Genomic DNA, 25,285 nt, shown 5'->3' on the forward strand with positions numbered 1-25,285 from the left:
GTTATACGATGTGGGACACACACTCATACGCACACACATACACACACACTGACTGGGTGACGAAGGAATCATGTGTAGGGGGTCTGTAGGTTCTGTCAGACAAACTCAATACTAACTCTTCCAGCATGAGTAGACACTAAGTAAACTTTATTGTTCATATAGACGTGTTTCATTACGACACTTTATAAGAACACATACTAATATTAACAAAGTAATATAGTGACGGTATTGCAGGAAATTAATGTTTCAAAACAGAATGGACATTCCCCTGTTGAAATCACGATTTGAGGAAGTGTAAGTAAATTTTTGTCCATCATGTGTTTTTTAATGGTTTCTAATTGGACATCATGTGTTTCTTGGTGGTTTCTAATTGGACATCATGTGTTTCTTGGTGGTTTCTAATTGGACATCATGTGTTTCTTGGTGGTTTCTAAATGGACATCATGTGTTTCTTGGTGGTTTCTAATTGGACATCATGTGTTTCTTGGTGGTTTCTAATTGGACATCATGTGTTTCTTGGTGGTTTCTATTTGGACAACATGTGTTTCTTGGTGGTTTCTAATTGGACAACATGTGTTTCTTGGTGGTTTCTAATTGGACAACATGTGTTTCTTGGTGGTTTCTAAATGGACATCATGTGTTTCTTGGTGGTTTCTAATTGACAACATGTGTTTCTTGGTGGTTTCTATTTGACATCATATATTTCTTGGTGGTTTCTAATTGGACATCATGTGTTTCTTGGTGGTTTCTAATTGGACATCATGTGTTTCTTGGTGGTTTCTATTTGGACATCATATATTTCTTGGTGGTTTCTAATTGGACAACATGTGTTTCTTGGTGGTTTCTAATTGGACAACATGTGTTTCATGTGTTTCTATTTTCATATATTTCTTGGTGGTTTCTAATTGGACAACATGTGTTTCTTGGTGGTTTCTAATTGGACAACATGTGTTTCTTGGTGGTTTCTATTTGGACATCATATATTTCTTGGTGGTTTCTAATTGGACAACATGTGTTTCTTGGTGGTTTCTAATTGGACAACATGTGTTTCTTGGTGGTTTCTATTTGGACATCATGTTTCTTGGTGGTTTCTAATTGGACATCATGTGTTTCTTGGTGGTTTCTAATTGGACATCATGTGTTTCTTGGTGGTTTCTAATTGGACATCATGTGTTTCTTGGTGGTTTCTAATTGGACATCATGTGTTTCTTGGTGGTTTCTATTTGGACATCATGTGTTTCTTGGTGGTTTCTAATTGGACATCATGTGTTTCTTGGTGGTTTCTAATTGGACAACATGTGTTTCTTGGTGGTTTCTAATTGGACAACATGTGTTTCTTGGTGGTTTCTATTTGGACATCATATATTTCTTGGTGTTTCTCTCTGGTCTCAGAAGGATGATGTAACACTTTGGAGCAAACAGACAGAACAGCAGCCCAAAGCTGGAGGCCAGGATGGCAAAGATCTCTACAGCTACTGTGTACTTCCCAGGAGAGCTGACGTAGGCAGGGATGAAGGAGATCCACACGGCACAGAAGATCAGCATGCTGAAGGTGATGAACTTGGCCTCGTTGAAGTTGTCTGGGAGTTTCCTGGCCAGGAAGGCTAAGAGGAGACAGAGGGAGGCCAGAAGGCCGATGTAGCCCAGCACCAGAGAGAAGCCGACCACAGAACCCACCTCACACTCCAGGACGACCCTCGGGCCCCGACCCTCTCTGTCCCCCCTCTCAGCAGGTCGGGGTGGAGCTAAGGCCAGCCACAGCACACAGATCAGCACCTGTGTAAGGGAACGGAGGTGGATGGAAAACTAGGTATCTAGTAAACAAATAATATGGTCAATGAAGGAAACAACTACATTCTCATAGAATATAGTAAAAACTAGATGTTCACCTGGATGAGTGTGCAGAGTGAGATACCCATCCTCTGCTGGGTGGGGCTGAAGTATCTCATCAGGTTCTCTCCAGGCAGAGTGGCCCTGAAGGCCACCAGCACCACCACTGTCCTGCTGAGCAGACAGGAGATGCAGAACACAAAACTTATACCAAACAGGGTGTGTCTCAGCATGCACGTCCACGGCTTTGGCTGACCAATGAAAACCAGAGCACACAGGAAGCAGAGCTTGAGCGACAGAAGGAGCAGGAAGCTGAGCTCAGAGTTGTTGGCTTTCACCTGGAACGAGACAGAGAAAGATAAATTAGACTGAGTGATGTCAGAAATCAAATGACACAATCTCATCTCTGTCCAGTACCTCTATAAATGATCATATGATTCAACTCACCAGGGCCGTGTGACGGTGGTAGAGGAAGGTGGCCAGGGCACCGGCTGTGAGTGTTGCCCCGGAAACTGAGATGACAGACAGGATGACCCCCATGGTGTCGCTGTAGGAGAGGAAGTCCACCAGCTGGGGGATGCAGGCCGTACGATCAGGGTTGGACCAGAACCGCTCTGGACACCTAATACACTCAACTGACCCTGATAGAGAAGGAAGAAGAATGAGGAGTCCAAATCAGGACCAATTAGGATTGAGGAAAAATATGAATTGGAATCAGAACCGTTGATAGACTACCTGTTGTGTTGCTGATCTCTCCCTCAGCACAGGACAGACAGTCAAAGCAGCACACAGGCCTCCCCTTCTGTACCGCATGCCTGGTACCAGGGGGACAGTCAGCACTGCATACAGACACAAGGACCTACCAGGGGGGAGAGGAAGAAGTTATCATCATCATCATTGCTATTATCATCATTATTACACAGACAGTCAGGCTTGCTGGGCCCGTCTGGAGACTATGTCAGGAATATGACCACACAAATATCTCAAATTCAGTATCATGTTCCCCCTGAGTGGCTCAGCATTCTAAGGCACTGCATATCAGTGCAAGAGGCACCACTACAGTCCCTGGTTCAAATCCAAGCTGTATTACATTTGGCTGTGATTGGGAGTGTCTTCCGGGTTTGGCTGGGGTAGGCCGTCATTGTAAATGAGAATATGTTCTTAACTGAATTGTTAAAAAAATATACTGTTCAGACACCGTTCATGTGGACCTTCTGTCTGAGTTACCATTCCCCTGTTATTTATTTGGTCTTCTCTATGTCTTTCTCTTTTCTGAATGTCTGCTTCAGGGTAATAAACTCAATAAATCTCTATCACTCACTCACACACACAAATACACGGGCACATGCACATACATATACACACACACACACACACACACACACACACACACACACACACAGTGAAACTAAACTGAACAGTTCTAACCTCATCTCCGCTGCCCCCACCCCACACCACTTTATCCATGTCGATGAGAAACTGGTCGTCCGATCCCTCAGAGGACAGAAAATGTCCGACCTGGACAAACTCTGCCGTCCCCTCGGGGGTCATATGCCAGTTGATGATGTCATAAGAGGCAGGCGGATCACCATTCATGTCAAAGTGGAAAGATTCCCCCACAGGAGTACTGAAGTTCACTCCCCTCAGATAATGAACAATCTCAAATAGAAAAGGGCATTTGAACAGGATTAAGAGTTAGAACCAGTTGTGGCTTTTGTTCTTCAGTATTCAAACCTTACAAAGTGTTTTCACTGTATCCTGACTGGAAACATTAGTGTTCTTAACTTGAAAACAGATCAACATGATATCCTCACCTGGCTGGGCTGAAGCTTCCTGATATCAGGGCACTGTCCACCATTAAAGACTCCATCCCCTGGTCGACAGGCCATCATATCCTGTATGGCGTAGGCGATGGCGTACACAGCCTTGTACACATTATAGCTGGCTCTCAGCTGAGACACGTCAGCATACTGGCTCTCCCCCTCACCTAGGATTGACACTTTATTTTACTGAGATAACATTGGGAATCAGGACAAAAAAACTGAGATTTAGGTGTAAAGCCTCCCTCACGTATGACCTCTGACCCAGTACACTGTCGCCTGGACGACAGCGTCACGCTGAGGTCAACCCCCAGAGAACACCCAAACATCTCCTCCCACAATTCTCTCAGGAAGGGGTCGGACTTCTGGTAGTCCCCATCTGGATGGAGACGTGTTAGGAAAGGCCCCAGGCCGGGAATGTCAGCTTTCTTCAGGGCAAAACCGATTGTCCCGGCAAGAGAGGGCATGTTTTTCGGGGAGGCGATAGTAGAGTAGGTGACCCAGGCCTCTGAGGCGATCCACTGCTTATCTGTAATGTTCTGACGGACAACCTCTTCCATCAGGGCCTGGAGAATGAAATTGTTAAAAAGATCAAGATAGTCAAGATGAAATGCAAGATTATCAATTAGGAAATGATTGTGTCTATAAAGGGCATCAAGACACGATAAGACACAAGGACACTGCTACAGCTGTGTTACAAATCATTAACAATACTCTGACTGGTAATTGCTCACCCCTGAATGACCTGTGAATCCTACAAACGCCACCACCACTCTGGCAGTAGATCCTCTGATGGTGTCCACAATGTGCCTGATCTTTCTCTTAGACGGTACCTTGGAGATGAGCATCAGTGAGAGAAAGGTAAGAGAGTCAGAGAAAATCAGAGAGAGTGTTTCTATTAGATTAGAAGAGAGAAGGAGTCAGAGCAAAAGAGAGAGTTTATTGTCAGATCATAAGTGTGAGGTCGTACCTTGGGGAGGACCTCAGAGTAGGCGACACACACCCCAGATCCCTGGAGCTCTTGGAGAAGCAGCTGAACCCCAAACTTGCCATAGTCATCATCCTCTGACACCAGTCCCACCCACACCCATCTCTGCAGACGCAGAAGCTTGGCCATGCCCCGAGCCTGGAAGGCATCGCTGGGTACAGTACGGAAGAATGAGGGGTACTTCCAGTTGTCACTCAAACATGTACAGGTGGCTAAGTAACTCACCTGGGAGAGAACAGGGAGAGAGAGAGAGAGAGAGAGAGAGAGAGAGAGATCATGAGAGAGACAGCGAGAGAGAGAGAGAGAGAGAGAGAGAGAGAGAGAGAGAGAGAGAGAGAGAGAGAGAGAGAAAGAGAGAGAGATCATGAGAGAGACAGCGAGAGAGAGAGAGAGAGAGTCAAGGATAATTATAATTTGTAAAAGTCAGAGAGCAGTTGGAGAAGGAATTAAACTTTATAGAGAGTGAAATCTAGAAAGAGATTGAAATGTAACGTGAAAAGAGTCATCGTCTCATCCCAACCTGTAATCCAACCCCTGCCTCACCATGGGTAAATCAAACGGCCCGAGGGTCTGTGCCACCACGATGGAAGCTGTGGACCGGGCATCCCCGATGATGACGGGAACCTCAGGGGTTGTGCCACAATCTGTTTCCACCACGGAGGTCTCCTTGCCGGTCACCATGGCAAGGGCTGCCCCCAGGGTGGTGCCCTCTGACCGGCATGTGTCAGAAGCCAGGAACCCCAGGGTGAGGTTAGGCAGGAGGGCTGGGTCACGGTTAATCTCCTCCACAGCAAAGATCATAGTCTGGAGCCAGCGGTAAGCACGCTGTTTGAAACTGACAAACGGAAGAAAGGAAGAAACAGAGAGATGAGGTAACTGAATACACATTATCTTCAGGTGAAAACACAATGACAAAAAGCTGCTATCACACAAGCTGCATACATTGTACAGGTATAATTTTCCTTAATGCTCCTGAACTCCTGCTCTGGCAGAGGGGCTTCCACATGGATGGGGAACAGGCCCCCAATGACCACATCTCCTGCCCGATAAACACTGCCCGAGACAGGCTTAGCTATCAGCTGACAAGCCCCCTCTCCACCTCCATCCAGACCCCAGACAGACCCAGGGACATGGAGACAGTAGAGCAGCCACTGCCAGCCCCAGAGGCTCATCACCTGGAGAGAGACAAGGCCGAAGACTGGGAGAGTTCTGTCACCTGTTGGAGAGAGACCAAACCAAGACCTTGTAGACAGAACACTCTGTAGACATAAAGACATGATCAAAAAGTGCTTTCAATGAAGATATACACCACAGACACCTGTAACCAGACTTGAAAAAACAGCGATAGACACACAAAACCTTGTTCTACCTCCTCCCTACCTAGCAACAGTAAATCTTATCCTGATGAGACAGGCAGACAGAGAGAGAGAGAGGATGAGTGTCTGTCAGTCTGGCATCTCCTGCAGAGAGTGTGAGAGTGAAAGAGGTAGAGGAAGAGGAGAGAAGGGGAGCTGCTGATATAGGGAGAAATGAGCCCCCGGCTAAAAAAACAAGCACACAGCCACCAGGGGGTGCTTGTAGGGAGGACGGGGCAGGAGGGGGTTAATTGGGGACTTGTTATTGGAGGATAACTTGGGGAGCAGGTAATTGGGGGTAATTGGAGAAAGCCTGTGAGGGTGATGTTATTGAAGGTAATGTGTAGCACAGGAGATACAGTATCTGTTCTTCAACAACATCTGATGGATCCATTCAGACAGATATTACATCATACTGTACTTTAAATTATTTTATCAATTGTGGCTAAATGGGTTAGGGAGAAGGACAGCGAGTGATTGAGAGAGAGTGAGAGAGAGACAGAGAGAGAGAGTGAGAGACAGAGAGAGAGAGTGAGATACAGAGATAGAGTAGAGAGAGATACAGAGAGAGAGAGGAGAGAGAGAGTAGAGAGAGATGGAGAGAGAGAGAGAGAGAGAGAGAGAGAGAGAGAGAGAGAGTAGAGAGAGATGGAGAGAGAGAGAGAGAGAGAGAGATGGAGAGAGAGAGAGAGAGAGAGAGAGAGAGAGAAGTCATGCAGAATAACAGCTCCTGACTTTTTATAACTTTCTGGTTGTTAAGAGTGAGATTAACACATTTAAATGAGCAATACATGTATAGGTAACCAAATTGTACAACTGAAGATCAACACAGGACGACAAGATTGACAGAAAGTGAATTAAAAGACCAATCTTAACCTTGCTAGGTAGCCAAAATCAAATGTGCCAGCTAGCTTACCATCTAACTCCAACTGTTTACTGGTGGTAACCATGGCAACACCAGCAGCAGCAGACAGAGACTTTCTCCCCTTTTTTTGAATTTCAAGCAGAAATCAAATCAGAGAAGGGAAGACTCAATTTTAAACACATAATTCTGAGGGAGAACCGGGATACTTTCTTTGCAGACTGCTCACACAACAGGACTGTTACAAACCTGTTATTTTACACAGACCACACAGACCACACTACAGCTGGAACCAGGCATTTCAGCTGTACAACAAAGAAAGGCATCTGCAAGGGAAGGCAAATACACATTTTTGAGGACAGCGAGAAGGACCAGGAAAACAGGTTTCTGAGGGTAAACATGCACCAGAACGGCACTGTCATGGTCCAGGGCAGTGACGCTGCACTCAGCTCTTTTGTGCAGGACTTCCCCACGTGCAGGACTTCCCTAAGGAAGATAGCGGAATCCAAAAAAGACAAGGACAGCCCCCTGACCTCTCTCCTCAGGCACCCCAACAGCACGAGCCCAGGCCCAGACCTACAACCACACAACAGGTCTATCCTGCCCCCTACCTGCCTACAACCAACATAGTCAAGACCACCATCTGCCTGCTGAGATACAGGCTCTCTGTGTTAGAGTTAGAGGTATGGGTTACTGACCTAAAGGAGCAGCCCCTCAGCTACACCACCTACAGCCCAGACACAGAGCTTCTACAGGACAGGATCAACCAGTGCAGGTCCCAGCTGAATAACTCTGTCTAGGAGCTGAGAGAGAGCCTTACCACAGCGCTTGAGGAGGTAAAAGCCACCATGAAGAGAGAGCTGGTGCAGGTAAAGGAGGAGATGGCAAAGGAGTTGTCTGTCATCAAGAGGGTGCTACAGCAGATAGAGCAGACTGTAGAGACTCCTAGAGAGAAACCGCAGCCCCTCACCACCCCTAACACCTCCACTCACCCACCTCTACCCTCTTCATATATGACACTCATAGGACTTCATGTTACACAATAGATGTATGTTTTGTTCGATAAGGATCATATCTATACAAACAAATCTCAGTATACATTGGAGCGTTACGTTCAGCAGTTCCAAAACATGGACACAAGCACACAAACACACACACACACCTATTGTACTCTGCTTCTAGGCAGAGTTGCAAAGAAAAAGCCATATCTCAGACTGGCCAATAAAAATAAAAGATTAAGATGGGCAAAAGAACAGAGACACTGGACAGAGGAACTCTGCCTAGAAGGCCAGCATCCCAGATTCGCCTCTTCACTGTTGATGCTGAGACTGGTGTTTTGCGGGTACCAGTTGAGGACTTGTGAGGTGTCTGTTTCTCAAACTAGACACTCTAATGTACTTGTCCTCTTGCTCAGTTGTGCAGCGGGGCCTCCCATCCCTCTTTCTATTGAGGTTAGAGCCAGTTTGCGCTGTTCTGTGAAGGGAGTAGTGAAGGGAGTAGTACACAGTATTGTACCAGATCTTCAGTGTTTTGGCAATTTCTCCCATAGCCTTCATTTCTCAGAAGAAGAATAGACAGATGAGTTTCAGAAGAAAGGTCTTTGTTTCTGGACATTTTGAGCCTGTAATCGAACCAACAAATGCTGATACTCCAGATACTCAACTAGTCTAAAGAAGGCGAGTTTTATTGCTTCTTAAATCAAAACAACAGATTTCAGCTGTGCTAACATAATTGCAACAGGGTTTTCTAATGATCAATTAGCATTTTAAAATGATAAACTTGGAATAGCTAACACCACGTGCCATTGGAACACAGTAGTGATGGTTGCTGATAAATGGGCCTTTGTGCGCCTATGTAGATATTCCGTAAAAACTCTGCCGTTTCCAGCTACAATAGTCATTTACAACATGAACAATGTCTACACTGTATTTCTGATCAATTTCATGTTATTTCAATGGACGAAAAATGTGCTTTTCTTTCAAAAACAAGGAAATGTCTAAGTGACCCCAAACTTTTGAACGGTAGTGGATAATATAATATAATATATAACATATATTTTTTTGCTTGTATTCTATTCATCTCACTCTTAACAATTAAAAAATGTGTAGTTGTATTTCTGACTCTGCTATTCTTTATTTTTGCAACATGAAATCACTATTAGTTAGCATGTGGAACATTCAGGGCCTAAACTCATCAACCTATCAGTCAGCATGTGGAACATTCAGGGCCTAAACTCATCAACCTATCAGTCAGCATGTGGAACATTCAGGGTCTAAACTCATCAACCTGTCAGTCAGCATGTGGAACATTCAGGGTCTAAACTCATCAACCTATCAGTCAGCATGTGGAACATTCAGGGCCTACACTCATCAACCTATCAGTCAGCATGTGGAACATTCAGGGTCTAAACTCATCAACCTGTCAGTCAGCATGTGGAACATTCAGGGTCTAAACTCATCAACCTATCAGTCAGCATGTGGAACATTCAGGGCCTAAACTCATCAACCTATCAGTCAGCAAGTGGAACATTCAGGGCCTAAACTCATCAACCTATCAGTCAGCATGTGGAACATTCAGGGCCTAAACTCATCAACCTATCAGTTAGCATGTGGTACATTCAGGGTCTAAACTCATCAACCTATCAGTTAGCATGTGGAACATTCAGATCCTAAACTCATCAACCTTTGGACTGAAGAGTTTAGCATTGGATTTCAACAAAAATCTTAAAGATGTTGACGTCATCATTCTGCAGGAGACATGGTGTAAGGCTGACGTCGTCACTCACTGTCCCACAGGCTACAGAGAGGTCACTGTCCCACAGGCTACAGAGAGGTAATCATTCTGTAGGAGACATGGTGTAAGGCAGACATTGTCACTCACTGTCCCACAGGCTACAGAGAGGTAATGGTGCCGTCACAGAAACACAGCTCTGTCAATAGAGGCAGAGACTCTGGAGGTTTGACCATTTGGTACAAATCGAACTACAAAATCTAATTGATCCCCTAAAAATTGTTAAACAGCACATTTGGTTAAAACTGAAAAAAGGACTTGTACTGATAGAACAATATGTGTTCCTTTGATCAATATACAGTATATCCACCCCTCAAAATCCGCATATATTTCAGAGGGGATCTTCCCCACCCTTGAGCAAGAGACGTGTAATTTCCAACCCCAGGGAAATGTGCTCAACTGTGGGGACACAATTGCTGACAAAGGAATACTACCTGTCTAATGACTACAAGAGGGGACAGATTTATTACTGGCTATACTGTTTCTAAATGTCTTAATTTAAACCAAAAAATCATTGCTCTAAATTCTCAGTGCTATTTATTAAGCATGCTCTAAATTCTCAGTGCTATTTATTAAGCATGCTCTAAATTCTCAGTGCTATTTATAAAGCATGTTCTAAATTCTCAGTGCTATTTATTAAGCATGTTCTAAATTCTCAGTGCTACATATTAAGCATGTTCTAAATTCTCAGAGATATCTAATAGGTAGCAGTGCTTGTAGGTAGTCTAATAGGTAGCAGCTCCTTGTAATAGGCAGCAATGCTTGCCTCTCTTTCCACACTTGATTGTGCACAGGTAAATGACATGGACTCCCTAAAAGACAGCAGTGCACAGCCAGTGAGCGCGCCTTTCTCCCTGTATCCCACAGTGCAGACACATACTGTAGCTCTTTGGTGACTGCATGCCAGGGCACAGACCTATCTTACTATCCAGGTCTGTGCCCAAACAATTTGAGCTTCTACTTTTAAAAATCAACATTTCCAGAAACAAGTCTCACACCGTTGCCTCTTGCTATAGACCACCTTCTGCCCCCAGCGGTGCCCTGGACACCATATGTGAATTGATTGCCCCCCATCTATCTTCAGAGCTTGAGCTGTTAGGTGACCTAAATAGGGACATGCTTAACACCCCAGCAATCGTTCAATCTAAGCTTGATGCCCTCAATCTCACACAAATGATCAATTAACCTACCAGGTACAACCCCAAATCCGTAAACACAGGCTCCCTCAGAGATATCATCCTAACCAACCTGCCCTCCAAATACACCTCTGCTGTCTTCAACCAGGATCTTAGCGATCACTGCCTCATTGCCTGCGTCCGTATTGGGTCTGAGGTCAAACAACCACCCCTCATCACTGTCAAACGCTCCCTAAAATAATTCAGCAGGCAGGCCTTTCTAATCGACCTGGCCCGGGTATCCTGGAAGGATGTTGCCCTCATTCCGTCAGTAGAGGATGCCTTGTTATTCTTTAAAAGTGCTTTCCTCAACATCTTAAATAAGCATGTCCGAATCAGAGACAGAGAGTCGGACCAAAATGCAGCGTGGTAATTTACATACATGTTTAATAAAGAAGAAAAGCGAACAATACAAAAACAACAAACGGAACGTGAAAACCTATATAGCCTATCTAGTGACAACAAACACAGAGACAGGAACAATCACCCACCAAACACTCAAAGAATATGGCTGCCTAAATATGGTTCCCAATCAGAGACAATGAGAATCACCTGCCTCTGATTGAGAACCGCCTCAGGCAACCATAGACTTTGCTAGAACACCCCATTAAGCCACAATCCCAAAACCTACAAAAAAAAAACATACATAAACACAACACAAAATAAACCCATGTCACACCCTGGCCTGACCAAATAAATATAGAAAACACAAAATACTAAGACCAGGGCGTGACAAGGCTAGCTTTTTCAAACAGAAATTTGCACCCTGTAGCACAAACTCCACAGCAACTTGCCGAAGTCTCCCCATTTCTCCTTCACCCAAATGCAGATAGCTGATGTTCTGAAAGAACTGCAAAATCTGGACCCAGCACAAATCAGCCGGGCTAGACAATCTGGACCCTCTCTTTCTAATATTATCCGCCAAAATTGTTGCAACCCCTATTACTAGCCTGTTCAACCTCTCTTTTGTATCGTCTGAGATCCCCAATGATTGGAAAGCTGCCGAGGTCATCCCCCTCTTCAATGGGGGAGACAATCTAGACCCAAACTGCTCAGACCTATATCTCTCCTACCCTGCCTTTCTAACGTCTTCGAAGCCATGTTAACAAACAGATCACCGACCATTTCGAATCCAACTGTACCTTCTCCGCTATGCAATCTGGTTTCAGAGCTGGTCACGGGTGCACCTGAGCCACGCTCAATATCCTAAATGATATCATAACCGCCATCGATATGAGACCATACTGTGCAGCTGTATTCATCGACCTGGCCAAGGCTTTCGACTCTGTCAATCACCACATTCTTATCGGCAGACTCAACAGCCTTGGTTTCTCAAATGTCTGACTCACCTGGTTCACCAACTACTTCTTAGACAGAGTTCAGTGTGTCAAATTAAAACTAAATGCATGCTATTCAATCGATCACTGCCCGCACCTGCTCGCCTGTCCAGCATCACTACTCTGGACGGCTCTGACTTAGAATACGTGGACCACTACAAATACCTGGGTGTCTGGTTAGACTGTAAACTCTCCTTCCAGACTCACATTAAGCATCTCCAATCCAAAATGAAATCTAGAATCAGCTTCCTATATCGCAACAAAGCATCCTTCACTCATGCTGCCAAACATACCCTCATAAAACTGACCATCCTACCGATCCGCGACTTCGGTGATGTCATCCTCCAACACTCTACTCAACAAACTGGATGTAGTCTATCACAGTGCCATCCGTTTTGTGACGAAAGCCCCATACACTACCCACCATTGCGACCTGTACGCTCTTGTTGGTTGGCCCTCGCTTCATACTCGTCGCCAAACCCACTGGCTACAGGTTATCTACAAGTCTCTGCTAGGTAAAGCCCCGCTTTATCTCAGCTTACTGGTCACCATAACAGCACCCACTCGTAGCACGCGCTCCAGCAGGAATATTTCACTGGTCACCCCCAAAGCCAATTCCTCCTTCGGCCACCTTTCCTTCCAGTTCTTTGCTGCCAATGACTACAACGAACTGCAAAAGTCACTGAAGCTGGAGACTCACATCTCCTTCACTAGCTTTAAGCACCAGCTGTCAGAACAGCTGACAGATCACTGCACCTGTACATAGCTCATCTGTAAACAGCCCATCCAACTACCTTATCCCCATAGTGTTATTTTTTATTTTCTGCACATCTATCACCCCAATGTTTAATTGCCATATTGTATTATTTTTTGCCACTACTACCTATTTATTGCCTTACCTCCCTTATCCTACCTCATTTGCAAACATTGTTAGACTTTTTCTATTGTATTATTGTCTGTATGTGTGTGTATTCTGCGTGTAACTCTGTGTTGTTGTTTCTGTCGCACTGTTTGCTTTATCTTGACCAGGTCGCAGTTGTAAATGAGAACTTGTTCTCAACTAGCCTACCTGGTTAAATAAAGGTGAAATATATATTTTTTAATACAACATGCCAGGGTTGCACTCCAGGGTTAAATGCCAGGGTTGCGATGTTCTCGGTTTTACCGTTAAATTGTGCTACTTTTGAAAATTACACGTGTATATCACAGTTGACAATGTATTGGTCACGGCTTGTGGGTTTGTGGGCAACTTCCAAGTTGAGTGGTGCGAGGGGAGTTTCATATACAGTCATTGGGATGGTACAGAGCGGCGTGTGTGTGTGTGTACTGCTGAGACAGAGAGAGCTGCAGCTGATGCAGGCAGATGAGTCACGTCAGTGTGAGGAGGCCAGCAGGTCGTGACAAGTGACGTGAGATTCAACCAACGACACTAGGTAGCTACATACTCCTCCCACAAAAATGTTTGTTGCCTCTTTTCTGTGTTTCCTCAATGCCCCCAGTCCTACCAATCACTACAGCCAACACAGCAAGGGAGAGAAACTGAGAAATTATAATCCAACAGTTTCAGAGATACTCTCTGGTTATGTAGCCAGCTAGCTAACATTTGCCAGAAAGTTGAAGTCAAAGGAGAGAGAGAGAGAGAGAGAGCTATGAGAAGTGGTGCCAGAGTTGAGGCCAGAGGAACCGATTGGATACGCTCGCTTACTGGCTAGACACAGTTCTACCGTCAGAATGCCAGGTAAACGCTAGACACAGTTCTACCGTCAAAATGATAGGTAAGCGCTAGACACAGTTCTACCATCAGAATGCCAGGTAAACTGTTACAGGAATTAAATTCCTACATGTTTTAATACCCAATTAACATTAAACACTCTGTCAATTCCTAAGAATTTGTAAGGCTCTTATTTGCATAAAATGGACAGAGACCAGTCTCAAAATCAATCAGCAGCGTTTATTCTCGAGAGTACTGAACATGATTTACCACAGGTTATAAACTGAAAATGACGTCATTAGTTTCCGAACTAGTTTAGTTTCCCGTCTCTTCTTCAACCTGGTACAAAGGCTGTATAGTTCTCAAGTCTTCCCACATCGTCTCTCCTAATTTAGATAATTTATGACCCGATTAATTATGCCAGAGTTGAGGCCAGAGGAACCGATTGGATACGCTCGCTTACTGGCTAGACACAGTTCTACCATCAGAATGCCAGGTAAATGCTAGACACAGTTCTACCATCAGAATGCCAGGTAAATGCTAGACACAGTTCTACCATCAGAATGCCAGGTAAATGCTAGACACAGTTCTACCATCAGAATGCCAGGTAAATGCTAGACACAGTTCTACCGTCAGAATGCCAGGTAAATGCTAGACACAGTTCTACCGTCAGAATGCCAGGTAAATGCTAGACACAGTTCTACCATCAGAATGCCAGGTAAAAGCTAGACACAGTTCTACCATCAGAATGCCAGGTAAATGCTAGACACAGTTCTACCATCAGAATGCCAGGTAAATGCTAGACACAGTTCTACCATCAGAATGCCAGGTAAATGCTAGACACAGTTCTACCATCAGAATGCCAGGTAAATGCTAGACACAGTTCTACCATCAGAATGCCAGGTAAAAGCTAGACACAGTTCTACCATCAGAATGCCAGGTAAATGCTAGACACAGTTCTACCATCAGAATGTCAGGTAAATGCTAGACACAGTTCTACCATCAGAATGCCAGGTAAATGCTAGACACAGTTCTACCATCAGAATGCCAGGTAAATGCTAGACACAGTTCTACCATCAGAATACCAGGTAAATGGGTAAAATATGGCTGAAAAAAGAGCAAAGACTGGGAAAGAGAACAGGGTATAATGGAATTAATTCAGAGCATCACAGGAGCTGACAGAAAAGCTTCCTGTAGTCAAATCAGAAATCCAAGCCCACCACCACTAGATCTTATTTCTCATTCACAAATGGAGAAAAACAAGAGAAATGCTACTTTGTTTCCTAATGCCAGGACATCGTTTGACACAGGAACTACATATGGGAATAACTCCATAATTTCTTCAGAATCTAAGGGGGGGTGGGGGGTTCTAAACTGACATTACATTTTTTAAGATGGTCATACTGTTGGTCATTTACCTATTTGATTTAAAAAAATGTAGGACCCCTTTATTTATAAAACAAATATATAACAAATGTATTTGATAAAATATTGATTGTGGCCTTTACTACTATAGCCCATAGAAACACATTGAATAACACATTCATAAATAACAAAAGGGACAGTCAAAAAAATTTATCATAAGAAGCAGAAGTTGGCACGTCGATGGTACCGGCTTCAGACGAGTCTCCTGATACTTGTGGGGGTCGTGGAGCAACATGGAGATCACCAACGTGTTCGTGAGAGTCTCCTCTTTCCAAGAAGTTATAGTTTGTAGGTCAAACCAATCGGACGCTACAGATGTTTACCTGAGAAGACAGATCTTTGGGATGTCTCAAGCCTGGCACACACCAATCTAGATCTGCCACCTTTCACCTCATAGAGAACTTGTTCTCAACTAGCCTAACTGGACTAATAAAGTTTTTGGGATGTCTCATGCTCTCATGGTCTGACAAACACCACTCTAGCTCTGCCACCTTTCACCGCAGATGCTGAAGTGTGACACTGGCAGATGTGATGGACACGCATCCAAATGCCACTCCAGCATTGCAACTGTAGATAACTTGGGATGTAACAATCATTCCAGCTGCTGATTCACTGACCTTTGCCAATGCCTTGTTCAGGTTTCTTGATGACAATAAACTGCATCGGTCTGGCCACAGATGGCTGCAACACAATGTGCAGCAAAAACAGCTCCGTCCTGACAAAACTTCAAGAACACAATCCGTGTTAGGTCTACATTAAATGTGTTTGTCATTCCCTGCAACTATGTGCCTCCAAAGCAGTTCATGTTCCTCCACAAAATGTAGAATATATGGTGTCACAAATACATACATGGGTTTCCAAAGCCCTCCAGCAACTCTGGAAATATGAGAACATACAGTGTATTCGGAAAGTATTCTTCCATCACGTGGACTGGGATAAGTTTCGTATTGCGTCAGATAACAATATTGAAGAATACGCTGATTCGGTGTGCGAGTTCATTAGAACGTGCGTTGAAGATGTCGTTCCCATTGCAACGATTAAAACATTCCCTAACCAGAAACCGTGGATTGATGGCAGCATTCGCGTGAAACTGAAAGCGCGAACCACTGCTTTTAATCAGGGCAAGGTGACTGGTAACATGACCGAATACAAACAGTACAGCTATTCCCTCCGCAAGGCTATCAAACAAGCTAAGCGTCAGTACAGAGACAAAGTAGAATCTCAATTCAACGGCTCAGACACAAGAGGCATGTTGCAGGGTCTACAGTCAATCATGGACTACAAGAAGAAATCCAGCCCAGTCACGGACCAGGATGTCTTGCTCCCAGGCAGACTAAATAACTTTTTTGCCCGCTTTGAGGACAATACAGTGCCACTGACACGGCCTGCAACGAAAACATGCGGACTCTCCTTCACTGCAGCCGAGGTGAGTAAGACATTTAAACGTGTTAACCCTCGCAAGGCTGCAGGCCCAGACGGCATCCCCAGCCGCGCCCTCAGAGCATGCGCAGACCAGCTGGCCGGTGTGTTTACGGACATATTCAATCAATCCCTATACCAGTCTGCTGTTCCCACATGCTTCAAGAGGGCCACCATTGTTCCTGTTCCCAAGAAAGCTAAGGTAACTGAGCTAAACGACTACCGCCCCGTAGCATTCACTTCCGTCATCATGAAGTGCTTTGAGAGACTAGTCAAGGACCATATCACCTCCACCCTACCTGACACCCTAGACCCACTCCAATTTGCTTACCGCCCAAATAGGTCCACGGACGATGCAATCTCAACCACACTGCACACTGCCCTAACGCATCTGGACAAGAGGAATACCTATGTGAGAATGCTGTTCATCGACTACAGCTCGGCATTCAACACCATAGTACCCTCCAAGCTCGTCATCAAGCTCGAGACCCTGGGTCTCGACCCCGCCCTGTGCAACTGGGTACTGGACTTCCTGACGGGCCACCCCCAGGTGGTGAGGGTAGGCAACAACATCTCCACCCCGCTGATCCTCAACACTGGGGCCCCACAAGGGTGCGTTCTGAGCCCTCTCCTGTACTCCCTGTTCACCCACGACTGCGTGGCCACGCACGCCTCCAACTCAATCATCAAGTTTGTGGACGACACAACAGTGGTAGGCTTGATTACCAACAACGACGAGACGGCCTACAGGGAGGAGGTGAGGGCCCTCGGAGTGTAGTGTCAGAAAAATAACCTCACACTCAACGTCAACAAAACTAAGGAGATGATTGTGGACTTCAGGAAACAGCAGAGGGAACACCCCCCTATCCACATCGATGGAACAGTAGTGGAGAGCGTAGCAAGTTTTAAGTTCCTCGGCATACACATCACAGACAAACTGAATTGGTCCAGTCACACAGACAGCATTGTGAAGAAGGCGCAGCAGTGCCTCTTCAACCTCAGGAGGCTGAAGAAATTCGGCTTGTCACCAAAAGCACTCACAAACTTCTACAGATGCACAATCGAGAGCATCCTGGCGGGCTGTATCACCGCCTGGTACGGCAACTGCTCCGCCCACAACCATAAGGCTCTCCAGAGGGTAGTGAGGTCTGCACAACGCATCACCGGGGGCAAACTACCTGCCCTCCAGGACACCTACACCACCCGATGTTACAGGAAGGCCATAAAGATCATCAAGGACATCAACCACCCGAGCCACTGCCTGTTCACCCCGCTATCATCCAGAAGGTGAAGTCAGTACAGGTGCATCAAAGCTGGGACCGAGAGACTGAAAAACAGCTTCTATCTCAAGGCCATCAGACTGTTAAACAGCCACCACTAACATTGAGTGGCTGCTGCCAACACACTGACACTGACACTGACTCAACTCCAGCCACTTTAATAATGGGAATTGATGGGAAATGTAAATATATCACTAGCCACTTTAAACAATGCTACCTTATATAATGTTACTTACCCTACATTATTCATCTCATATGCATACGTATATACTGTACTCTATATCATCGGCTGCATCCTTATGTAATACATGTATCACTAGCCACTTTAACTATGCCACTTTGTTTACATACTCATCTCATATGTATATACTGTACTCGATACCATCTACTGTATCTTGCCTATGCTGCTCTGTACCATCACTCATTCATATATCCTTATGTACATATTCTTTATCCCCTTACACTGTGTATAAGACAGTAGTTTTGGAATTGTTAGTTAGATTACTTGTTGGTTATTACTGCATTGTCGGAACTAGAAGCACAAGCATTTCGCTACACTCGCATTAACATCTGCTAACCATGTGTATGTGACAAATAAAATCTGATTTGATTGATTTGATTTGAAGGATTCAGGCCCCTTGACTTTTCAACATTTTGTTCCTTTCCAGCTTTATTCTAAAAATAACTAAATCGTTTTTTTCCCCTCGTAAATCTACACACAAAACCCCACAATGACAAAGCAAAAAGAGGTTGTTAGAAATGAATGCAAATTTATATTAAAAAAACTGAACTCTCACATATACATCATTTCTAGACCCTTAACTCAGTACTTTGTTGAAGCACTTTTGGCAGTGATTACAGCCTTGAGTCTTCTTGGGTATAAAGAGGGAGTGATCGGGAGTGGAGAGGTTCCCACAGTGGGTAAGCAGACAGTGGAATGTGCCTGTTTTCATTTTGTTATACGATGAGGGACAGACACACTCATATGCACACACACACACACACACACACACACACACACACACACACACACACACACACACACACACACACACACACACACACACACACACACACACACACACACACACACACACACACACACACACACACACACACTGACTGGGTGATGAAGGAATCATGTGTAGAGGGTCTGTAGGTTCTGTGTGACAAACTCAATACCAACTCTCCCAGCATGAGTAGACACTACGTCATCTTTATTGGTATTGTTCATATAGACGTATTTCATTCTGACACATTATAGGAGCACATACAATTATTAACAAAGTAATATAGTGAAGGTATAGCAGGAAATGAATGTTTCAAAACAGAATGGACATTCCCCTGTTGAAATGAATGTCAACAAGCCCTAAATCACGATTTGAGTAAGTGTAAGTTAATATTTGTCCATCGTGTGTTTCTTGGTGGTTTCTAATTGGACATCATGTGTTTCTTGGTGGTTTCTAATTGGACATCATGTGTTTCTTGGTGGTTTCTAATTGGACATCATGTGTTTCTTGGTGTTTCTAATTGGACATCATGTGTTTCTTGGTGGTTTCTAATTGGACATCATGTGTTTCTTGGTGGTTTCTAATTGGACATCATGTGTTTCTTGGTGGTTTCTAATTGGACATCATGTGTTTCTTGGTGGTTTCTAATTGGACAACATGTGTTTCTTGGTGGTTTCTATTTGGACATCATGTGTTTCTTGGTGGTTTCTAATTGGACATCATGTGTTTCTTGGTGGTTTCTAATTGGACATCATGTGTTTCTTGGTGGTTTCTAATTGGACATCATGTGTTTCTTGGTGGTTTCTATTTGGACATCATGTGTTTCTTGGTGGTTTCTATTTGGACATCATATATTTCTTGTTGTTTCTCTCTGGTCTCAGAAGGATGATGTAACACTTTGGAGCAAACAGACAGAACAGCAGCCCAAAGCTGGAGGCCAGGATGGCAAAGATCTCTACAGCTACTGTGTACTTCCCAGGAGAGCTGACGTAGGCAGGGATGAAGGAGATCCACACGGCACAGAAGATCAGCATGCTGAAGGTGATGAACTTGGCCTCGTTGAAGTTGTCTGGGAGTTTCCTGGCCAGGAAGGCTAAAAGGAGACAGAGGGAGGCCAGCAGGCCGATGTAGCCCAGCACCAGAGAGAAGCCGACCACAGAGCCCACTTCACACTCCAGGACGACCCTCGGGCCCCGACCCTCTCTGCCCCTCCTCTCAGCAGGTCGGGGTGGAGCTAAGGCCAGCCACAGCACACAGATCAGCACCTGTGTAAGGGAACGGAGGTGGATGGAAAACTAGGTATCTAGTAAACAAATAATATGGTCAATGAAGGAAACAACTACATTCTCATAGAATATAGTAAAAACTAGATGTTCACCTGGATGAGTGTGCAGAGTGAGATACCCATCCTCTGCTGGGTGGGGCTGAAGTATCTCATCAGGTTCTCTCCAGGCAGAGTGGCCCTGAAGGCCACCAGCACCACCACTGTCCTGCTGAGCAGACAGGAGATGCAGAACACAAAACTTATACCAAACAGGGTGTGTCTCAGCATGCACGTCCACGGGTTCGGCTGGCCAATGAAAACCAGAGCACACAGGAAGCAGAGCTTGAGCGACAGAAGGAGCAGGAAGCTGAGCTCAGAGTTGTTGGCTTTCACCTGAAACGAGACAGAGAAAGATAAATTAGACTAAGTGATGTCAGAAATCATATGACACAATCTCATCTCTGTCCAGTACCTCTATACATGATCATATGATTCAACTCACCAGGGCCGTGTGACGGTGGTAGAGGAAGGTGGCCAGGGCACCGGCTGTGAGTGTTGCCCCGGAAACTGAGATGACAGACAGGATGACGCCCATGGTGTCGCTGAAGGAGAGGAAGTCCACCAGCTGGGGGATGCAGGCCGTACGATCAGGGTTGGACCAGAACCGCTCTGGACACCGAATACACTCAACTGACCCTGATAGAGAGGGAAGAAGAATAAGGAGTCCAAATAAGGACCAACCAGGCTTGAGGAAAAATATGAATTGGAATCAGAACCGTTGATAGACTACCTGTTGTGTTGCTGATCTCTCCCTCAGCACAGGACAGACAGTCAAAGCAGCACACAGGCCTCCCCTTCTGTACCGCATGCCTGGTACCAGGGGGACAGTCAGCACTGCATACAGACACAAGGACCTACCAGAGGGGGGAGAGGAAGAAGTTATTATCATCATCAGCGCTATTATCATCATTATTACACAGACGGGCAGGCTTGCTAGGCCCCTCTGGTGACTATGTCAGGAATATGACCATACAAACATCTCAAGTTCAGTATCATGTTCCCCTGAGTGGCTCAGCATTCTAAGGCACTGCATATCAGTGCAAGAGGCACCACTACAGTCCCTGGTTCAAATCCAAACAATTTCACATTTGGCCATGATTCAGAGCGTCTTCAGGGTTTGGCTGGGGTAGGCCGTCATTTTAAATGAGAATATGTTCAGTATCATGTTGACTTTCTGGCTGAGATACCATTCCCCTGTATTTATTTGGTCTTCTTATTGTCTTTCTTTTTTTCTGAATGTCTGCTTCAGGGTGAAAAACTCAATAAATCTCTCTCTATCACTCAAGCACACACACACGCACACACACACGCACACGCACACACACACGCACACACGCACGCACACACACACACACACACACACACACAATGAAACTAAACTGAACAGTTCTCACCTCATCTCCGCTGCCCCCACCCCACACCACTTTATCCATGTCGATGTGAAACTGGTCGTCCGATCCCTCAGAGGACAGAAAATGTCCGACCTGGACAAACTCTGCCGTCCCCTCGGGGGTCACATGCCAGTTGATGATGTCATAAGAGGCAGGCGGATCACCATTCATGTCAAAGTGGAAAGATTCCCCCACAGGAGTACTGAAGTTCACTCCCCTCAGATAATGAACAATCTCAAATAGAAAAGGGAATTGGAACAGGATTAAGAGTTAGAACCAGTAGTTGCTTTTGTTCTTTAGTATTCAAACCTTACAAAGTGTTTTCACTGTATCCTGACTGGAAACATTAGTGTTCTTAACTTGAAAACAGATCAACATGATATTCTCACCTGGCTGGGCTGAAGCTTCCTGATATCAGGGCACTGTCCACCATTAAAGACTCCGTCCCCTGGTCGACAGGCCATCATATCCTGTATGGCGTAGGCGATGGCGTACACAGCCTTGTACACATTATAGCTGCCTCTCAGTTGAGACACATCAGCATACTGGCTCTCCCCCTCACCTAGGATTGACACTTTATTTTACTGAGATAACATTGGGAATCAGGACAAAAAACAGAGATTTAGGTGTAAAGTCTCCCTCACGTATGACCTCTGACCCAGTACACTGTCGCCTGGACGACAGCGTCACGCTGAGGTCTATCCCCAGAGAACACACAAACATCTCCTCCCACAAATCTCTCAGGAATGGGTCGGACTTTTGGTAGTCCCCGTCTGGATGGAGGCGTGTTAGGAAAGGCCCCAGGCCGGGAATGTCAGCTTTCTTCAGGGCAAAACCGATTGTCCCGGCAAAAGAGGGCAGGTTTGTCGGGGCGGCGATAGTCGAGTAGGTGACCCAGGCCTCTGAGGCAATCCACTGCTTATCTGTAATGTTCTGACGGACAACCTCTTCCATCAGGCCCTGGAGAATGAAATCGTTAAAGAGATCTAGACAGTCAAGATGAAATGCATGATTATCAATTTGGAAATGATTGTGTCTGTAAAGGGCATCAAGACACGATAAGACACAAGGACACTGCTACAGCTGTGTTACAAATCATTAACAATACTCTGATTGGTAACTGCTCACCTCTGCATGACCCGTGAATCCTACAAATGCCACCACCACTCTGGCAGTAGATCCTCTGATGGTGTCTGCAATGTGCCTGATCTTTCTCTTCGACGGTAACTTGGGGATGACCATCAGTGAGAGAAAGGGAAGAGAGTCAGAGAATATCAGAGAGAGCATATATGTTAGACTGGAAGAGAGGGGGAGTCAGAGTGAAAGAGAGAGAGAAAGATAGAGCAAAAGAGAGAGTTTATTGTCAGATCATCAGAGTGGGGTCATACCTTGGGGAGGACCTCAGAGTAAGCGACACACACCCCAGATCCCTGGAGCTCTTGGAGAAGCAGCTGAACCCCAAACTTGCCATAGTCATCATCCTCTGACACCAGTCCCACCCACACCCAGCCCATCTGACGCAGCAGCTTGGCCATGCCCCGAGCCTGGAAGGCATCGCTGGGTACCGTACGGAAGAATGAGGGGTACCTCCAGGTGTCACTCAAACACGCACAGGTGGCAAAGTAACTCACCTGGGAGAGAACAAAGTGAGAGGGAGAGACAGAGAGTAAGTTCGACAGAGAGAGAGAGAGCGAGAGTCAAGGATAATTATAATTTGTAAGAGAAGGAGAGCAGAGGGAGAAGGAAAGTTAAAGTTGGTCACAGAGAAATCTAGATAGAGATGGAAATGTAATGTGAGAAGAGTCATCATCTCATCCCAACCTGTAATCCAACCCCTGCCTCACCATGGGTAAATCAAACGGCCCGAGGGTCTGTGCCACGACCATGGAAGCTGAGGAGTGGGCATCCCCGATGATGACGGGAACCTCAGGGGTTGTGCCACACTCTGTGCCCACCACAGAGGCCTCCTTGCCGCTCACCATGGCTAGGGCCGCCCCCAGGGTGGTGCCATCTGACCGGCATGTGTCAGCAGCCAGGAACCCCAGGGTGAGGTTAGGCAGGAGGGCTGGGTCACGATTAATCTCCTCCACAGCAAAGATCATAGTCTGGAGCCAGCGGTAAGCACGCTGTTTGAAACTGACAGACAGAAGAAAGGAAGAAACAGAGATAGGAGGTAACTTAATACACATTACCTTCAGGTGAAAACACAATGACAAAAAGCTGTTATCACACAAGCTGCGTACATTGTACAGGTAGAATTTCCCTTAATGCTTCTGAACTCCTGCTCTGGCAGAGGGGCTTCCACATGGATGGGGAACAGGCCCCCAATGACCACATCTCCTGCCCGATAAACACTGCCCGAGACGGGCTTAGCTATCAGCCGACAAGCCCCCTCTCCACCGCCATCCAGACCCCAGACAGACCCAGGGACATGGAGACAGTAGAGCAGCCACAGCCAGCCACACAGGCTCATCACCTGGAGAGAGACAAGTCTGAAGACTGGGAGAGTTCCGTCACCTGTTGGAGAGAGACCAAACCAAGAACTTGCAGACAGAACACTCTGTAGACAGAATGATATTAACAAAAAGTGCCATCAGTGAAGATATACACCATTGTCACCTGTAACCAGATGTGAAAAAACAGCGATTGACACACAACACCTTGTTCTACCTCTGCCCTACTTGGCAACAGCAAGCCTTATCCTGGTGAGACAGACAGACAGACAGAGAGGATGAGTGTCTGTCAGTCTGGCATCTCCTGCAGAGTGTGAGAGTGAAAGAGGGAGAGGAAGAGGAGAGAAGGGGAGCTGCTGATATAGGGAGAAATGAGCCCCCGGCTAAAAAACATGCACACGGCCACCAGGGGGTGCTTGTAGGGAGGACGGGGCAGGAGGGGGTTAATTGGGGACTTGTTATTGGGGGTAATTGGAGAAAGCCTGAGGGTGATGTTATTAAAGGTAATGTGTAGCACAAGAGATACAGTATCTGTTCTTCAACAACATCTGATGTACCCATTCAGACAGATATTACATTATACTGTACTACAAATTATTTTATTGATTGTGGCTAAATGGATTAGAGAGAGACAGTGAGAGAGAGACAGAGAGAGCGAGATAGAGACAGAGTGAGAGAGAGAGAGAGAGTTTGAGTTTTAAATAATCTTTATTGGGTCTGGGGGCCCACCACACAATAAATACTCATACAAAACCACAGTTACACATCAATTAAAAACACAATTCTAATTCCTCCTCCACAGTAACTAAACACAACAGCCTCGGAATACCCCATATACTCAAAAACAGATCAATATTGTTGACAAGTTTATAATAGGAAAACTCAACCCTTAGTCTCGCTGCCAACATTCCCTACAGCATTCCCACCACATCCACAGACCCCTGTCCCCGAATGCTGTTCTTTCGGGTCTTCCATATCGCTAATTTTGCTGCCCCTAACACAAAATTAAACAACACAACTACATCCTTTTGACTGAACCTGTACTTTGGCCCAAATATATACAGTTGGGAAGAGAAAACCTCTCCCAACGTTGAGAACCAATCAGTGATCAGTTC

The 25,285-nt window shown here is 45.5% G+C and overlaps 2 protein-coding genes across 2 annotated transcripts; both read right to left on the minus strand.

Annotated features, from left to right (window-relative positions):
- Positions 1–1,294: 1,294 nt before the first annotated feature.
- Positions 1,295–5,810, minus strand: LOC112237197 (extracellular calcium-sensing receptor-like). The gene is made up of 11 exons (XM_042295007.1): positions 5,581–5,810; positions 5,182–5,473; positions 4,621–4,863; positions 4,385–4,483; positions 3,901–4,216; positions 3,645–3,817; positions 3,259–3,489; positions 2,566–2,689; positions 2,278–2,471; positions 1,890–2,168; positions 1,295–1,776 (listed from the first exon to the last, which is right to left on the minus strand). The coding sequence occupies exons 1-11, from the start codon at positions 5,808–5,810 to the stop codon at positions 1,348–1,350; spliced, it is 2,610 nt and encodes an 869-aa protein (XP_042150941.1). The 3' UTR covers positions 1,295–1,347.
- Positions 5,811–19,803: 13,993 nt separating this feature from the next.
- LOC112237196 (extracellular calcium-sensing receptor-like) lies at positions 19,804–24,190 on the minus strand. The gene is made up of 11 exons (XM_042295008.1): positions 23,961–24,190; positions 23,562–23,853; positions 23,106–23,348; positions 22,846–22,944; positions 22,362–22,677; positions 22,107–22,279; positions 21,721–21,951; positions 21,057–21,180; positions 20,769–20,962; positions 20,381–20,659; positions 19,804–20,267 (listed from the first exon to the last, which is right to left on the minus strand). The coding sequence occupies exons 1-11, from the start codon at positions 24,188–24,190 to the stop codon at positions 19,839–19,841; spliced, it is 2,610 nt and encodes an 869-aa protein (XP_042150942.1). The 3' UTR covers positions 19,804–19,838.
- Positions 24,191–25,285: the final 1,095 nt, after the last annotated feature.

The sequence above is a fragment of the Oncorhynchus tshawytscha genome, linkage group LG13, assembly GCF_018296145.1.
Source record: "Oncorhynchus tshawytscha isolate Ot180627B linkage group LG13, Otsh_v2.0, whole genome shotgun sequence".
Taxonomy (NCBI): domain Eukaryota; kingdom Metazoa; phylum Chordata; class Actinopteri; order Salmoniformes; family Salmonidae; genus Oncorhynchus; species Oncorhynchus tshawytscha.

Excerpts from the sequence above, each read along its gene's own strand:
- LOC112237196 (XM_042295008.1), bottom strand. The coding sequence starts at position 24,190 with ATGAGCCTGTGTGGCTGGCTGTGGCTGCTCTACTGTCTCCATGTCCCT. Across the intron at positions 21,952-22,106 it reads GGAAGCTTCAGCCCAGCCAG|ATTGTTCATTATCTGAGGGG; the intron begins GTGAGAATATCA and ends TTTCTATTTGAG. Across the intron at positions 20,660-20,768 it reads ACCACCGTCACACGGCCCTG|GTGAAAGCCAACAACTCTGA; the intron begins GTGAGTTGAATC and ends GTCTCGTTTCAG.
- LOC112237197 (XM_042295007.1), bottom strand. The coding sequence starts at position 5,810 with ATGAGCCTCTGGGGCTGGCAGTGGCTGCTCTACTGTCTCCATGTCCCT. Across the intron at positions 4,217-4,384 it reads GATTCACAGGTCATTCAGGG|GCCCTGATGGAAGAGGTTGT; the intron begins GTGAGCAATTAC and ends TTCATTCTCCAG. Across the intron at positions 3,490-3,644 it reads GGAAGCTTCAGCCCAGCCAG|ATTGTTCATTATCTGAGGGG; the intron begins GTGAGGATATCA and ends TTTCTATTTGAG.